This window comes from Notothenia coriiceps, unplaced genomic scaffold (genome assembly GCF_000735185.1).
Source record: "Notothenia coriiceps isolate Sejong01 unplaced genomic scaffold, NC01 NC01_scaffold00037246, whole genome shotgun sequence".
NCBI lineage: Eukaryota > Metazoa > Chordata > Actinopteri > Perciformes > Nototheniidae > Notothenia > Notothenia coriiceps.
The window spans coordinates 1,321,479-1,340,078 of record NW_011369947.1 but is presented as its reverse complement, the minus strand read 5'-3'; the positions used below and the strand labels follow the sequence as shown (position 1 = coordinate 1,340,078).

Sequence of the window (18,600 nt, the reverse complement as noted above, 5' to 3'; positions counted from 1 at the left end):
TGGAGGAGCTGAAGTGGGCTGTAGTGACTGCTTTCATGGAGTGGCTTTCAGTGAATCATAGTCTCCCCTCATCTCAGTTTTTCTTCAGTCTCTGAATTTTGACTGGTACTCAGAACTTAACTCATTGCTCAGTTTCTTTAATACAAAAAATTGCATATAACCAAATACAAGACAACTCTTAAATTGAGCCAATGAAGAATGCATTTACCACATGATCTGTTAGGATAAGGCTTGTGAGGAAATATGAGCTCTAACATGCTGTCACTGTCCTGAGTCAGAGCTTCCTTTACTTTAATTGTCAAAGCTCCTCCTACAGGCCAACTATCAGACTCAGGAAAAAACTATTTATTCTCTTTCTTTAACTGTGGTTGGATACTAAGATCAATTATTAAGATAAGATACGATAAGATGGACCTTTATTTGTATTCATTACATTTGTTGACAATGACAAAAATAATAGAATATCTCCAACCATATCCTTTGACTTATAGACAGGTGGCGACAGGGTCTTTTTTTTTTTTTAATGGCACCCTATATCGGAAAGAGGCCTTTGCTTTGATCAAACCTGACAAGTGCTTTTGGAATCAGTAGGTCAACTGATTGGCTTTTCAACATTAGAGTTGGAAATGGGATATATGCAATTCATTTTTCCAGACATACATCACGTGGGGATTTAATGTTACAGGTAAAAAAGAAACGTGATTAAAAAGGCTGCTTGGAAAAGCAGCTGTGGTATGTGGCTAGTTCAGTTGTGGTTTCCCAAACATAAAGACAGAGGTACCTAATGTAACACACATTTAGAAGCAAATCACGTGCGCATACCCTTACTACCCTGACACACACATGAAAGCACACACACACATACAGACACACACACACACACACACACACACACACACACACACACACACACACACACACACACACACACAGTTAATAAAAGCAGAGCAATATACCCTGCAGTTCTTACACTCACCAGGAAACACAGGCAGAGGCACTCACAGACAGGTCACACTTGCTGGTTTCCTTAAAGGTCAACTCATCTACTTAAGAGGCATCAATTTACTTTAATGCACATTGTCCCAAAGAAGAAGGAAAAAAGAAAGAAAAACATCGAAGCTTTCCTGGAGTATTTTCCATTGTGCTTTTTTTACCATTGCAAAATAAGACTGCGCTTAGTTCTCTGAGGAGGATTGAATACATATCTGATATTGAAGCTATTTAAATGAATAAAGACTGATAAAGATGGTGAGGCCACAAGCTTGTAAAACAAACAATAAGTTAACTGACAAGTGAAAACACAGTAACACTGGGCAGACCACCACATCATCAACAGTGCTCTAATGACCCTCTCTAACACACCAACTACGGCATGTGGCACAGAGAGAAAGTCTTCCACGCAGCTCACTGACGCCGAGGAAAGAGGAGAAAGCTCTTGATAGACTCTTGTAGATGCCATTCCCTATCACGCAATGCCTCTCAGTCATAAACACATGACAAATGCGGCCTTAATCATTTTTTACGAGCGGGGATGTGCAGGGGGCAGTGCATGGTTAGAGGGGAGAGGGGAGCGGTGAGCAGCAGGCGGCCCCCTCTGCACAGAGGAGAGGGCTGTGTGGTAAAGTCTCCTCGGGAACATCACTCGGCCAGCGAGCCTTTGATCTCCACACCGCAATTACGCCAGCATCCAAATGAGCATGGAGTCGCCTCTGAAACAGACTTCAAACATGCACATGAACGCATTCTCATACACATACACATACACTGTATAGGATTGGAGCCATGTGCTCCTCTCAACAGTAAATGATGTACTGTCTCCAGCAGAGAACCTGGGGATGAAAGGAGGCCTTGCTCCTCGTCTGATCCCTCCATTAATGATGGCTCGCTAAAGCTAATACTGTGTATTCTTGTCTAAACAAGGGCAGCTTGGTATGTGGTTCCCATACTCCAAACAGGATGATCTTGGCTAACAATGGACTGTTTTTGGAGCCTCAAACCATTTGATAAAACTGCTGTAATCTCCCATGAGACAAAAGCTACCGCAATAATCACTTGTGTGTCTACAACCTGCAATTGAGTGTCTGTTAAATTAATACACATGCATTAAACTCAGGAAATAAAGTGTGTTGTATTGAAATAAATAACATAAGCCAACAGCCTGAGTGGCAGCATTCACTGAACAACAAACCTAGAATATAAAACAGTACTTAAAAAAACGGAACCTGTGAAATGGCTTGAATGGATGTCCTGAGAGACACAGATGAGATTGGCTTATTTGCCTCATTCTAGGATTCACCCTATTTTCCTCCTCACATTAAAGCTGAGATTGCAATTTGTCTTGCTGTTTGCTTTGAATAGTCCTTAACCGTATCATCATCTCAACTATGCTGGTGGAAAAACACGGGAGCATGGCGACAGCCAAATGGCAGTCTGGCGTCTCTGCTGCAGACTAGCTGCCATTAGGGCTGAGAGCAGCATTTATTGTACAATTAGGGCCAGCTAGATCTACCTGTAATCATCTCCATACAGGTGTGAGCTCCTCTCTGGACAAGGGAAGTGACTCATCACTTGTCAAACATCAACACTTTGAAGTCAGCATTGTTCATCGTGGCGCCCTGAGGACACCTGAGCACTAGTGTTTGGCTGTTTAAAACGCTCTAAGATTTATTGCGTTTCACACAGTTAAAACACACACACGCAACATGAAAAAAACAACCTCTTCCTACCGATGACGGGTGTTCCACATGCCATGAATCATTTGATTTACGACTTCTCTTCCCCCTCCTTCTGTCTGACACTCATACTTTCGTGTCGACACATTCTCACAAAAAGTCATAGGTAAACAACTTCCCTTGTAATACAACGCTGCCAAGCAAAACACTAGAAATAATTTTTGTAAGAACTGACACCACAAGCCTAGAGGGCAATTGGAAAAGTGCGATAACAATCCACAAGTTGGTGCTATTGACAAATGGGCCAGAGTGTTGAAAAGTAGCCCTTTCAGATATAATGGATGTCTAACACCAGCCTTCAAGATCTGCTCTCACTGTGGCCAACAGTGTTGTTGAGAGGACAGAGCTTAAGACACAGAAAATAAGTTTAGTATTAAAAGTGTGTTGATTCTGTAGAGAAAAAGGAGGAAATCCCTGTTAGCATTAAAAACATTTTTGTAATCAGCTTTTTGTAATCAACATGTGAATATTGTGAACATATTTGTGCCAAAACAGTTATAGATAGATAAATGTTCAAAGAGTATAACCCTTGTGATTTATTGGCTCTCTCCACACAACATTAATTACGTGTCGGAGTTTGAATGTACACATTTGTTTTTTGTCATTTAAAGCCTTCCATATGATATGTCAAACTTTGCAAGAAAATGGAGACCATATGCTAGTTTGCGCTTAATGAAGTGCAGTGTCTGGTTGGGGTTTGCAGGTGTTGTGTTCGGGCACACTTAGTGCCACCTCCAGGCAGATCCTATCACACAGTTATTACACACATTATCACACATTATGACCCTTTCTGTCAGCAGGAGACCGCAGTCAGTAGATCAGGGAGGTTAACTCACACACACACTTCTCACACTCCAGTTCACGAATATGCAGACACATGCGCACACACTTCTTGTAGCTGAAATGCAGATTCAATCAAAGTTATTCTAAATCAATCCTTACATAAGTCGCAGAAAAGCTCTTAGGTGATGATTAATAAATGGAATGAGTCGGCTCCCGCCTTTCTTCCAGGCACTTGCCATTTGTTCTTTCTCCTGATGTAGTCTTTCTCAGAGAGGTTAACGAGGTAAATCATTGGTTTCAATGTCAAAAGCAAGTATTTGTTCAACACTTCGATCTGTGCAGAGACAGACAGGACAAGTACTGAGAATCCAAACTTCCCAAAGCAGCCTTTGAGGACAGAACAGACAGAGATAAGTGATGCCAAATCAAATCAGGGTCTGGTGTATAGGCACGGTGGGGAGCGACTTTAAAGCCACCAGATTATGATCAGCACGGCCAGATGTCCTTAGATTGTACAAAAGTAATGTCAAAAATTAAATTAACAAAAGACTGTGCATAATATTACCTTTGATTTTGAGGGAAAAGAGGAGGAAACAGCAGTGTTATTGTTTTAGGTCAGATGAAAAGATTATCAAGATAAATCACAATAATACATTTGCAACATCAAAGGCTTACCTCCTTGACGTTCCAATCGTGATAGTAGCGGACGTGTTTCTTTTTCATTTATAACCCAGCTCTTGATTTTGCACGTAACGTCCTGTTTGGGGTTAAAAGAGAATGAACAAGAAGCCATTAAAGGAGATGAAAAAGAATATAAACCCAGCAGGGTATGGGGTAATTATTTCCTAAATGCATGGCATCCTGATGCCAAAATGAACAATGGCTGTGCTCGCATTCAAGCAGCAGTGGCCTGGCTCTGACAGGGATGGCATGCACCAGACCCCCTTCCCTCCTTTAAATCATGACAAAATGCCTTCTGGGGTGTCTCGCTTAGAGTCACAGTTTTGAACATCAAAATTCCTTCGGGACTGTTTAATGAAAAGGATAGAGAGAGAAGACTAAATTGGAAAGAGCGGGGAACTAATTGGAACTTGGTTAGTTAGGTGTGAATTATTAGTCCTTCCTCAGGCACTTAGCAGAACGCAGTCATACTGAATAAGCACTAGTGAGATACAGAACTAATTATTCACTGTTTCTTCTGGATAAAATATTGAGCATTTCCAGCTATGTATGCCACATTCATTACTCAAGTACTTGTGGGCTGAGACCACAGGCAAGTCTGGGCCTTGACAGGATCTGGAAGCGGAAAAGGGTGGGAAAATGGGAGGGAGGTAGTTATAAAATTTGTAATAAAGAAATTGAGCCTATTATTGTTGATCCAGCCCCAAAGAAATTAGCGGAACACATTCTTTTTGTTCCTGTCAACTTGACCTCCCCCTTCATATAAAAACTCCCCCACCCCCTGCAACACTCCCTCTACCTCCTTTTCCCTCCCCAAACCCTTGCAGCACTTCACAATCATACTCCCTTTTGAAAGAACTGAGGAAAAAATCCTGCCAGAGCCTCAATTACACAATGGCAGAAAAAGCTCCACACACTGACCCCCAGCCAGCTGCATTCACTCTCTGCACATCTCTCTCCACAGGAATTCTAAAGGCCTTTTAGTCAGGCAGCCAGAGTGCAGCCAGCGGGAGAGAGCGCAGGAAGAGCTGCATACACTCCGCCCGCGCCGTCCCAAGTCTTCACAGAGAGATTAATCATCTGTGAAATGGAAACAGCAAACGGCCAGTGACACAGGCTGAACCCGCTCCAGGTTTCCCTCATCAGCTCGCAGCCGCCGTGCAGCGCTGCTCTAACAGGCAGGTGTTAATAAAAGGCATATAGGTCCCACAGGGGTCAAACACATATGCCTGCCACCATGAAACGCCGCTGGTGGGCCGGCTTCTTATTATTGTTTTGTAAGGTGGGGGATTTTGAGGATTCACACGGACAAAAGCAATGAAACAATGTTCTTGTAAACACAGCACAGGCAGAATGCATTTAAATCTTCATAACAATGCATACATATGAGCCCCGTGCTGCTGTATGCACACACATTCACCTGAAACTCACAATGAAATATTCTGTCACTTTTTTATCCAGACAACATATTTTAACCAGAATATACTATTTTACAATAAATTCAAAATGTCTGATTTGGTTGTTTTTTTTCTTACAAAATCCCTTTTTATAAACAGAAAATCTTCAAGTGAGTGTGGCAGCAATACATTATGAAAAGTCAAACCTATAAAATCTTCACAGACATTTTTTTAATTAATTTTGCCAATTGATTTAACAGCATTCTATCGCTGGCTGGTATCCTTTTAAGTTTTAGTATTAAACATTATTACTTATTATATGTATTGTCTTTTTTCTCACATTCTCTTTATGCAGGGATTAAATACAAATTCCCCAAAAATGTGTACAAAGTATTATACTGTACTGCAAAGTTAGATACTAAAATAAATAGTAGTTCCCTCTCAGAGAAATATGGTAAGTTAAATTGTTACTATTAAGTAGTTAAAATATAAAGGGAATTGATTAAAATGCCTACATTTCTCTGAATAAAGCTCTTTTAAATACCTTCATTTTTATGATTTGCAACATGGACATTTTTGTGGTTTTAATATAATTACATAAGAATTGTATATTATTTTAATTGTTTTTAATTCATAGTAAGGACTACTTACTTCTTACTTTGCTTCCTCTTATATAAATGTGAAAATAGTATTCATGTAAACTACATGTCCACTGATCCAGCTTTATAAATGTGAATGGACGTTTTGCTTGCATTACATCCTGACAATACGCAGATATCGAAATGGTAACATAATATTGTAAATTCAGTATAATTGGAATAAAAGCAGTTCTTGCTCATGAAAATCCCGGCTACAAAAAGACCTGTAGATTATGGGAAACTTAAATTAGATCTTATTTCAAAGGTCTTGCAGATTACTGGTAAATAGAAAAAATCTAAGGAGTCTTAAAGTAATCACCATCTTCTTAGAATTTCCCATTTATTTCTTAGCATGCTGTGGCTCTACAGAAGACAGTACACACACTATTTTTTCATTTATACTGTACATTTTCTTCATCCACATGTTCTGCATATAGATGCTTACATAAACATGTATGTATGTCTGTGCACAGCTGAGCGTGTCAAACGGCAGACGCAGCCTGTGAGACAATCACACAATCCCTCCCATCTAAGAGCTCGCTGCAGCCTTTGATAAGCACCATTCTTTGCCGTCTAAAGAGGTTTTCTATAGATTTCACTTGCCGACGTGTGCACAACCTTTGACAAGTAATGTATCATTTTTATTCATTGCCTAAAATTGTTAGCAATTATGTGCGTAAGCGGCCACCTGCCTAGCCTGAATGGCTCCTGTCTGTGTGGCTACAGGGGTGTGGGGAAGTGCTGTTTGCTGCAAGGGGGGGTTTAGTCTGAGGGGAACCAACCAGACACGGGGCCTCTGCAGCAGGTGAAAAAGCCCCTCTCGTTAGTGTAATGAGTGGTCAGAGCCTCGGTGTGCCGGGGCCTGAAATTGGGCATGCCGCTCCGAGTGAAAGGCCAGATCCCCTCTCGTGTTTAGCCCATCCTATCCTGCTCCGAAGATAGAAGTGCATCATGAGACATTTACAACCAAATCATTGCTAACACTGTCAGCTCAGCCTCATTACCTTAACAATACCACCATCTGAATGCGTGCGCTTCCACATACATTTTGATCCAGGATGTGATCTTTTTTCTGATCTTACCTTGCAGTTGGCCCTGCACCTCTCTGCATATGACCGAGGAATCTGCTGTCAAAGAATATTCTAAACATTTACGGTATTCATAGCCAGGTATTGGTATATATGTCACCCACTGTATGGCCTTATACAATTTTCTGAGCTGCTGTAGGTGTATAAGCATGAGCGAGAGCTCTGCCATGATTTGAGTATTACTTAAGATGAAAAGAGCTGTGTGGAAACACTTTCATTAGCCCAGTGCTGTGACCCAGGGTCAGCAGCTGAATAAGTAACTCCCTATTAATGATTTCTACAGCAGAAAACCCCTGACCCCTGATCACTTTCAATCGCAGAAAGGGAAAAATGGGGCAGGGGGAGGGGTGAGACCTATTGCGGGAGATTACAAAAAAACATACTTTTTGTTCTTTGCCATGTGTGTGGGAGGGTTATTATTTGTGCCTTGCTGTGAGGGGGAGCAAAGGGCCTACTGGGACATTGACTCACATATTCTGGTTTGAGTTTCTTGTCACCGCCTCTAATGGCCATCTTCTCCAGCTTGTCAATAATAGGGCCGATCATCTCCTCATCCTTCAGCCTCAGCTCTTCGTGGATGATCTCCATATCCCTCACTGGGTCCACTGTTCCCTCAACATGGAGGATATCCTCATCCTCAAAAGCACCTGCAGAGAAAGGACACAAACACAGAGAGAGCATCAGTATAGAATTATTATTTTTTGGCAGCAGCAACACCGCTTTACATGAACACATATAGAAGCCGTCAGAGCCACAGGATCAATGACATTGACTTCTTCAGATCGAATGTGAAACAGCGGTTTGATTTTGCCACAAAAAATCATTAGCTATTTGCAGAGAATATGGGAAAGAAATAAACATCTACATGAACAAGCACAGTGGGAGTCACACGAAAGTCATAACAAATACAATAAAATACTTAGGAATATATTACATATTTTTTTGTCGTGTGAAAGTGTCAGAGCTGTAAGAAACCGGCTTACAGTGTCAAAGTAAGTTCCTTTAAAAGGGGCTTTAAGTGCAGCAAAACAGGCTTGTGTGTCAATCTGCATGAAGTGCTGAGTGTCTGGTCATGCATATTTTACCCTTCTGTTAAAACTATTAGAAAAATATATATCAAAAATAAACAAAAGTGAGAATGATTTCGGAGAAATACGTCCACATTTATAGATGGCAGATGACAGTCTTCCCTAATCATTTGCGTCTTAGCCGTCTTGGCGGTGCTGGTGATTAGGTAATGAGGCTCTGAAGCAGACCATTTAGCAGCTCTCAGGACCCCTGATTCTCCAGCAGAGGGAGGGGGTAAGAGAGGGGGGGGGGGGGGGGGGGGGGCGGTACATCTGTCACATGAGAGTGACAGCCTTTAACATCACCAATGGCAACTGTAGTGGACTGCAATATGTTTATTTACAACCCAACCTGTTGTTGTACAATTTGTTTTACGAAATCATATTGTATGCAAATAAAAGGGAGATTAGCATATCAGCTGTGGAGTATCTAGATCCTTTAGTGTAGTAAAAGTAGCAATACTACAGTATAGGTACTGCATAAAAATGTAATTCAAACACATAATGTGCAATGTTTTAATAAGAAAAGATAGAGTTTAATGGAGATCATCAGCTTCTCTAGGATTCATTTATTTAGTCATTTATGGAGGTTTTCCAAATAATTACTTATTATCTTCAGAGGTTTCACTTTAAATTTCAGCGTAACTCAAAAGCTGTTTGGTTTCTCCTAACATATAGTCAGGTTTTTTCTCTGATCCAGATGGGTAAAATATATGGTTTAAAACAACCAATATCTAAAAAGTGTAGTATGAAAATGTAGAAGATAACAACAACGTTGACAATGCACATAGTGTTTGTGTTGCCTACATCTACCAAATGAAAATAAAATTACACATTTTTGTATAGGTTTGAAAATTGTTGCAAACGGTATAATAAACATATCTCAACCAACATAAGTTTAGGTGGTTGGCAGATGCTGAAATGTTACATATTTTATGTTTTATGTATACAACCACAACAGTTTATCATATCGTTAAAGCTCATCATGTGTTGAATGTTAATCCTCAATCTGTGAAACAACTGTGAAATAAATGTGGTGGAGAAAAACTATACACCCTCTGAACTATATTGTAGTAGAAGTACAAGGTTGCATGGAAGTCAAATATTCTAGTAAAGTACAATAACTCAAACTTGTAGATTTGCTCCACTACTGGAGAAACGTCATATTAGATTTACATACTACTACATACTACATCAAGTATTTTTGGACTTGGAATTTGGCTTCAACCGCTTTGTAAATCAATCAACAGAGACTCGTGAAGTTTGGCATAATGGGAATGCCACCTCATTCAACAGGTAAGTGGAAGTCGAAGGACGCTATGTTTGGAATGTGCACGGTGAAGTCTCTTAACAGAATAAACAATCCATATTCATGTTTTGACACCTGAACAGCGGAGGTCTGTTGACAGGTGAAGCCCTGTGAGATAATAACGTCACCGAAGTGATCTGCACAATTCATCAGGCGGCTGTCCCCTTGTCTCTCAACAAGTTCTAGCAGTGATACATGCTGGAAATATTGATGATTCACAGCTGTGTTGTCATGTTAGGCAACAGCATATCTGAGGGAAATCTTTGCAGAGCTCTATTATGCATAACGTTATCAGACACGTGAGTCAAGTATAAATCAAAGTTATCCTATGCCTCTTCACTAACAAAATACATGTCGTAGTTGTCATCAGAGGAAGCCAAATCTTTCACTAACAAGATTGAGTGTTTGTTAGCTCCATGGCTCAAGGGGTGTGAATATCAGTCCGTCAGACTTTAGTACGGACTGAAATATTACATAACTATTATAACTGTTTAATGGATTGCCATGAAATTTAGTGCAGACATTCATGGTCCCCAGGGGTTAGGATCACTTTCATATCCGATCAGATCAGGAAATCCAATCCAAGCTTTAATCTGGATCAAATCTTCAAAATGGGTAGTTCAAACCGACAACACAGGATTGGGATCAGTTTGATCCCAAAAAACTGGATTATCCTGATCTCACCAAAGGGGTGGATTTCCAGTGGATTGCCAGAGCAAAATGTACTGTACAATTTATTTTAAAATATGTTTCAATTTAAATAAGATGGCAAAGTTTGTGAACTGAAATAATACACTATTTTTAGCCTTCATGGGAAATACATTTTATTTTTTCCATTTTTGCTCACTTTTGTGGTGGCCTATTTTGTTTTCAACCAAATGTTGATGACATAAATGTTTATGCTCATTAAAGTATCACAGCAAAGATTGTCATTCACAAATGTAATTTAGATTAAAGTAAAAATATCTTCAACAAAAAAAAGTCAATCATCTGTCATCACTTTTCAAATAAAAAAATATAATTAAACATTATAGATGTCTCTGCAATGTGGTCTCTTGTCTTCCTTGTATTCTTTTTCATGTCCACTAGATGGCGATCGGTAGGATTAAAGCACTGATATTCAGGATCTAGTCATCTTGAAAAATCGTAATCTGGATCAGGCTGATCCTATCCTGAATTGCTTTGAACTCCAGGGACAAAATCTGGCCGATTTGTCTGATCCTGGATCACAAAAAATGGGATTTCAAAATCGGATCGGATCTGATTGAGATTAAAAGTTTTGAACTCCTGGGCCCAGAGGATGAATTGTAATAACTTCGGAATACCCCTGATCTTTAGGGCCTGCATTAGTTTAGGATGTTCAATTATGAGTGAACCACTATTGAATGGTTGCCATAACTAGCTAGCTAATGCGATAACTTAGACGGTAAACATGATCTGCTAAACATCAGCATGTTAGCATTGTCACCGTTAGCATGTTAGCTTGATGATGTTAGCATTTGGCTTTTGGATGTTAGCAAATGCAGCTTCACAGACTTGCTAGCAATGGTTGTGTCTAGTTGGTAACCCGTTGGGCAAAACTGACGAAATATGGATCCTGTTTGACATGGAGCTCACATTTTTACGGTAAGAATAGTTACAGGATAGTTTTCCAATCCAAAATTACCATTGAAACGCAAATCTGCAGACTCTCAGTCTTTTTCACTAAAGGAACCATTGCCTCTGAAACAATCTCTTGAGTGTTTTCTGAGACACTATAGTTGTAAACTGAATCAATGTGAAGCCCTTTGTGATCTTCCACAGACAGACCCTCTAATGTATTTTGTTCTTCTACTGTATTACGAAGGGAAACATACTTGATTAAACTAAACTACAGGGCTTTTAGAATCTATCATCACTCATCAGTCACATCCAAACAACAAAAGTGACAGAAATCAAGAAATCGTCTGCCAGTGTCCTTATTACTCATGCGAGTCGACAGAAGCTATAGACTTTTCTGCAAGCTGTCATCCTGTGCGTTGTCCTCATGGTGAAATGAACTTATCCAATTACTCTTTGCCTAATCAGGCTGTTTTGGTTCCTTTCCCCTTGCAGGGGTACTCCACAGTATAAACAGTTCACTTACGCCGCACAGAAAGGGGCTAATCAGTGGAATTATTGTTTTGCTGCTCCAATTTACCAGCTCCCTGTTCATCACTGATTGGAAGGAAAATTTGCTATTGTCTGCATGAACTCAGAAAATATAATGCAATGTAATCATTTTGTTAGCTGCTAGAATATACATATACTATAAACAATTATGATGTACAGTTCTGTGTTTCAAATGTAAAGATTCATAAGAGTCTGTTATTTAATTTAGTGTATATTAATGAGGAGCGAAGAACAGGTTTTCATGGTTTATAAAACACTCATGATCCGAATAAATCACTGTTAATGGGATCAGGATGTATGACTGTATATCAGTAAATGTGACAAAAACACCTAAAGCTAGCACAATCATTTCGAAACACATTTATTACTTTTTTTAAATAATGATCACCGGTTTCTAACCATTGTTATGCATTGCCAATAAAAAGCTGATAAATCAAAATGTGAAGTAGGCTTTCACAGAGCAGGAGCAGCTGATCACTCACTATTTAGTCATCAGCTGACACTCTCCTCTGACTGCCACATATTCCAAAGTAATTTGCTTTAATTAATTTCGCCTAATTTAACATTCACATCTACTTTACCGCCGTCCCATTCAAGGCTTAGAGCCGGAGAACAAATGCCCGAGGTGAAAGAGAGGAGAGAAATCTGAGGGGGCAATCTCCACAATTAGTCCTTTAACAACTGGGTCTGGGTAGGGCTCTGTGAAGACAGCTCTTATGAGTCTGCGGCGCCACACAAAAGCCACATGCAAGACAGTTAAAACACACAAAAAAAGGAAGAAAGAGGTTGGAAAGGCCCGGTTACAGGAGTCATATCTGTCTCACAATTTGAATTTTACTGCTTCATTTTATATTGTGTATGTTTTGAGGACACTATTAACAGGTGCTCCTTTATTGACAGAACAAAGGGATTAGTCACCAGAGGGTGAGTGGTGTTCAATGGCCTGATTAGGGATCAGGCTAAGCTCTGCAAAATTATGGACTTACAGCGGCACTGCAGGCAGGGGAGCATGAGAAGATAAAACTCAATGACAGGCATTTAAAGGGAAAAAAACGGACAAAACTAATTGATTTCAGTGACATTGTTTTTTACATTAACCTCACTGTAATATGTAACACTGTAAAAAAAAGGACATACTACTGAATCTTATACAAATATAAGCAATCAGTTCTAGTTTGTACAAGCTTCACACCTAAAACCGCCAAGCGAGCTGGAGCCAGTTTATATCATTACTTTTCTGTCAGCAACACAGACAAGGCAGTCATCTCAGTGAAGTCACGATCAATACTGATTGAGCTGCTTCCTCTGATGCTGCTACCTGGGAGGATATGTGGTCAACATAATTCAGCTAAATTACAGTATTCATTGACTTCTAACTTCCTGTGCATGTTTTCACATGCAAGATGGGTAAGAGCACATCTAAAGAACTTGCATTCCTCGCACTGCTTTTAAAATGGTCATGCAAACTCAGTGCCGCAATTCTCCTGGTATTCAGAGCAGTAAAAGCTATTTTATGAGTCTGTCAGGAAAAGCGCATTATGGATGTCTTTCCAACTTAGACACACCAGCAATGTACATAAGGGTATTTATGTTCATTCAGGAAATATCATCTTGATATTCATTTTAGGATACATGAAATTGAAAGCAATTTGTAGTGTGCTGCTTCTGTAACAGAGTTTGTGGCATATTCAGCGGATTCTTTGGGTATGTCAATTATGGCAAATGCATTGGCTGCTAAAAGGCAGTTCGACACCAGAAAAAGGAGGGTTTGAGCCCTTCAGGGAAACACTCATGTTTTCAACATGATCCCATCTTTCAAAAAGAAATCACAGTGCTCAATAGTATGAATATCTGTCCCTCACAACGTGTCTCCAATTCCTATGTAATCTACTGTCTACTGCAGACTGTATAGCAAACTAAGCGTTAAAAGGTGCATCTTTCCAAAAATGTTTGATATCACTGACTGAAAATAAATCTACATTTAGGGGAAAGCCGTTGACACAAGCCTGATCCGTGTGCAGTTGAATAGTGAAGGCTCCAGTTTTCATGAAATATAAAAAAAACAATAAAGATAATTCCCCCTTTCATTAGCTTAACCTCTGCCATTCAGTTTATTTTGTTTAACAGTGGAGCATGAGAGTGCCTTGATTGAAAGGAACCGTCATATGCACACCACTGTTGTCCCACATCATTCAGAGAACAAACCTTTTTAGATCCTTAACTACTATAGTGCTGCTGATTGCACAGGCACCAGCAATTTCCTAACCAACCGCCACCTGAACAATGATGTGTTCAGCTTTCAGGCCCTCCAGCCTTTCAAAGGTGAATCATTTCACAGTTTGGAGCGAGATCTCCATAGCAACTCCTCTTTGAAGGGTTTAGAATCACCATCCAATAATTCTATGATCATCGGGCCTTGCCATTCCCAGTGGTTCTTTTCACAGCGGACAGGCAAGGGGGGCACGAGGAGGAAGCAGGAAGAGTCTACAGTCTATTTCAGGCAATTCATCTTGCAGCCCCATTAGAATTCAAAATATTGCGACCTTCAATCACCGGGCATGTTATCTGGAGCCGTGGCGATCTCCAGTCAAGATGGGGAGACATTTTGCTCTAATCATCCACGATGAGTGGAGGCTGACAAAAACTCTTCATTCACGCTGAAGCAAAATGCTCATTTAAATGCTGTGACAGCACCTCAACACAGTGGCGGAAACACACAAAGGGAGGAAGATCCTCACGGCTAAATGATCTTTATTTGGAATTGCAGTATTGGTTAAAACAACAACTGACATAAACAAAACAAAAACAACAGATATGGCAGGGGAAGGCTTATTTTTACAACTGATTTGCACAGTAACATTACAATTTCTCCTTAAGCATAAAAAGACACAACAGTAAGGCAGGTGCTAGGACCCATCTGAGACTGTTGTACAACACACTGTATTATTGTCGAAGTGTGGCGTGGGAAGTGAGTCACTTGCTTCCTATAAACCAGCTAACGTTGCTACAACAGTACCAATTATGACTGAAACAAAATAAAAATAAACAGGTACAGAAACAATATAGTGAAATCTGACACTAACAAGCAACAGTATTTAGTATTGGTAAGAGGGTAAGTGAACAATGTAGACACATTTTAAATAGAAGTAAATAATAAAAGCAAAAGCCTCTACAACACCAACACATGAACACAGTCCTCACTTCTAAATATTTGTCCAGAGATTGTTCCCTCTATTTTCATCAGAAGCATTAATTTGACAAAAGTATGACCTTGGCAGAAAACATATTTCATACAGGCTTTGTAGGGCTTGATAGCCCATTCTTTTGTACTGATGAGCAATTACTGTATACACATTATAGCAAATACTGGTACACCAGAATTACTATTCAGAGATACAACATGTAAGACGGATTAATGAGGAAATGTGTTACTAATATNTGCACTCCGCCGTCGGAACCCTCAACCCTAACGTCCGTCACAATCCGGAGTGCACGTGCAAAGTGGACGGGAAATTTCACACACACACAAAATCAATTAAAACGTGGAAAGAATTAAACTATGGAAAGAAAAGTCAAACGACACAAGACATCGTCCGGTCCGCACACTCACCCGGGCCACTCATTATTAAATCTAAACTGCGACGAACGAGGAGTTGTCAAGACAGACGTGAGGTAAATCAGCAAAAAATATGCGACCTATGCGTAAAATTTATCGTTGGGCAGTTTTACTTAAGTATTATTTAACAACAACAAAAGTTGACCAATTTCATTAACAAACATTTACACAATAACTACAGTATCGAGAACCCTTCTTTTTTAGGAGACAGAAGTTCGGAAAAACAACTGACCGGTTGACATACGCACAAAGAAATTTTAACCTTTAGCACCTCAAAAACGACAAACTAGTTCAACTCAATCGCCGTTGAAAACTACGTCAGTCTCTCGTCAATGTGAAAATCCGCGCACACGCCGCCCCGGTCGCAATGTAATAGTTTAATTTTTCTACCCCATCCATTAAAAGCCTCTTTGAACTTTATCGTCGAACCTTTTTTAGACGGTGAAGGAATTCGTCTCGGGAGGAGGTTGTGTTGTGCTTGCCCGGGGTTTTACTGGTTACTCCGTCGCTCTATTCAAACACGTCGTCTACCTTCCGACGTCCGTTCCAACCGGGTTTAGGGTAGACATAAAATTCGCGCCCGGCCGATTTTTACTTAAGCCAGACGAAAATTGTCATGTATCCCGAAGCGTGCTCTTACTTTTCAAAAAAATACTTTAAAAAACAAATGGATTCATAAAGTAACCGATCCGCCCTTACGCATTCTCCGTAAGCCGTACCTATGGATTGTTGTTTCACAAAGACTTTATTTAATCGTATGCGCGGTGGAAATTTCTCTTTCCTTTCTGGCTACGTGACCGATGACTACAGGCTACCGGAGAGGTAGTAACAAACCTCACTCACGCGATGTGATCGGCCGTTTAAATTTTATAATTTTATAAGTAACCTCCGGTAAGTTGAAATTCGTCCTCAATGCCTAGTAACGTCTAGATGACCCGGGGTTTTACCATTGATATATTAGTAGGGCACTCTCAATTCTATCGGATTCTATATTGACGCGATGGGACTTATTCGATCCGTTTTCACAACCGAATGTAACGAGTACTTGTCGATGGTCACTGTAAGTACATTATGCGCGTTGTTAAAGGTAGCAAAATTTAGATTAAAGGAGAACGTGATGAAAACGCGTACAACCTTCCTTAAATATTTTCGCTACTGTAGTGTAAGGGTAGGTGATAGTTCCGGGACTACGTGCAAATACTACAAGTTTATACATACTTAGCCGTCGATTTATTGCTTACAGGGAAAATACGAAAGACTTTACAATAATGAATGTATACGTTCGTAATCACATTGTCTATGGCTGGACACTCTGATTTTCAATGTAATTTTGTTGTAGTCGTAGTCCTGCCGTCGGCTAAAAACATATTTTCTTTCGTTCGTGTCTAACCTTCCGTTACTTAATATAACAGGACAACAGTTGCCACTAGATACGGACGTCTTATAAACATTAATATAAATGAGGGGAAACAGAGACACCTATCCCGGATGACAGAAACTAATTACAAACAAAATGAGGGTTTTTGTCGTAATTATTGTTTCTTATATTTTCCCCAAAGTAGTAGTCGTGTTCATCTTTTTACTTTTACATCGTAAGTACCTAAACAGACCATAGCTAAAATTTGGTGTGTTCCCGAAAAACAGTCACACTGCAAAAAGACATTGCTTCTTTATTCTGCAAACTTTTTTTTTTTTTCACCGCAAGTACAGTCTCGCGAACTCGAGAGCACACTCGGATTGGGGGAGGAAGCATTTTGTGGTGTGTGTCGTGGTGTGTGTTGTGTGTCGTGTGTCGTTGTCGTGTGGTGTCGTGTGTCGTGTGTGTGGTGTGTGTGGTGTGTGTGTGGTGTGTGTGTGTGTGTGTGTTGTGTCGTGTGTGTTGTGTGTGTGTTGTGTGTGTGTGTTGTGTTGTGTGTGTGTGTGTGTGTTGTGGTGTGTGTGGTGTGTGTTGGTGTGTGTCCATCTCCCAGAACCTCCCGATATTACTCCATTCTCTATTACTTTGGTTTTAACATTTATAAATTGTGGCGGTTGGATCCCTCAACAAAAGACACAAAGCACAATAGTACATCAATTCATTGGGATAGTAAAAACACTAATACTCTTGGGAGATAAGGAATTGGAGCAACAATGTAAACAAAAGCATTAAAACGAACAACTAACAAACCAAAATAAGGGAAACAGAACAGTAAAACAAAACAGCAGTGGTGGACAATCTATAAAAGAACAAAGCACATGTTACAAAAATGTTGCCATAAACTTAGTCTTTGTAAAAAAAAAACATGATCGCGCATACCTTATGACCCCGGACGGCGCAGCCCCTCACACACACAATACCGCCGGTCTTATCACCGTCATGGGCAAAGCTACAGTCTGCTGGAGTAATGTGTAAAAGTTAAACACCCAGAGCCAAAAGTTTTTTACCTCTATGGTCGGCTACAACAAGAACAAATGTAATTTATTAACGAACTTTGCATAGAGCTACCGTTGTTAAAGGCAATTATATTTCCCAGGTACCTTATTTATTTCTGATGCGAAACAGCTCAAAGGTAACCGGTGACAGCTGAAAGTTATTGGTATTGATATGTGCACTGTTGCTATAACACCCCAGAATGCACCGCAGTTCCCATCCTCTAGTCCAGTGGTTCCCAACCTGGGGGGCGCGCCCCCCTTGGGGGGTCGCCAAAGATCTCAGGGGGGGTGCCAGGCCTCAGATGATTTGAGGCCAAATATCATATTCAGACTTTTTTTTTTTCTTCTTATAATTGTAACGCAATAAATGATTGTTACTAAAAGCCTTGTCTCTATGTTTCCTTATCTTCTCCACCTCTGACACAGACTGACCCTGGTCCGGCCGGCCTTGTGGAGGCTCAGATAACACAGAGACGCCCTCTCAGTGTTTTCAGTGTTTATCTGCTTCAGCGCAGGCTAAGGACAAAGGGATACTTATCTCCACCTCAGTGTTAACCTGAAGGACTCTGCTAGCCGGACACAAACTGTACAGTGTTAAACGCAGCTGAATGGTCTGTATTTTTTCACAGCCACATTACAAGTTAACAATAGACATGGTTTTATTTTATTTTCCTAACAAAATCATTATGGGTATTTATTTTTCTTGACCCTGTGTGCATTTACAGT

General features: G+C 40.2%; 1 protein-coding gene across 1 annotated transcript in view; it reads right to left on the bottom strand.

Moving 5' to 3' along the window:
• Window positions 1-18,600, bottom strand: part of LOC104966262 (obg-like ATPase 1) — a 44,313-nt gene that overhangs the window by 13,673 nt on the left and 12,040 nt on the right. The window contains 4 exon segments of the mRNA XM_010795445.1: window positions 3,752-3,849; window positions 4,191-4,232; window positions 4,234-4,272; window positions 7,791-7,966. Of these exon segments, the coding sequence (XP_010793747.1) occupies window positions 3,752-3,849; window positions 4,191-4,232; window positions 4,234-4,272; window positions 7,791-7,966 (355 nt within the window).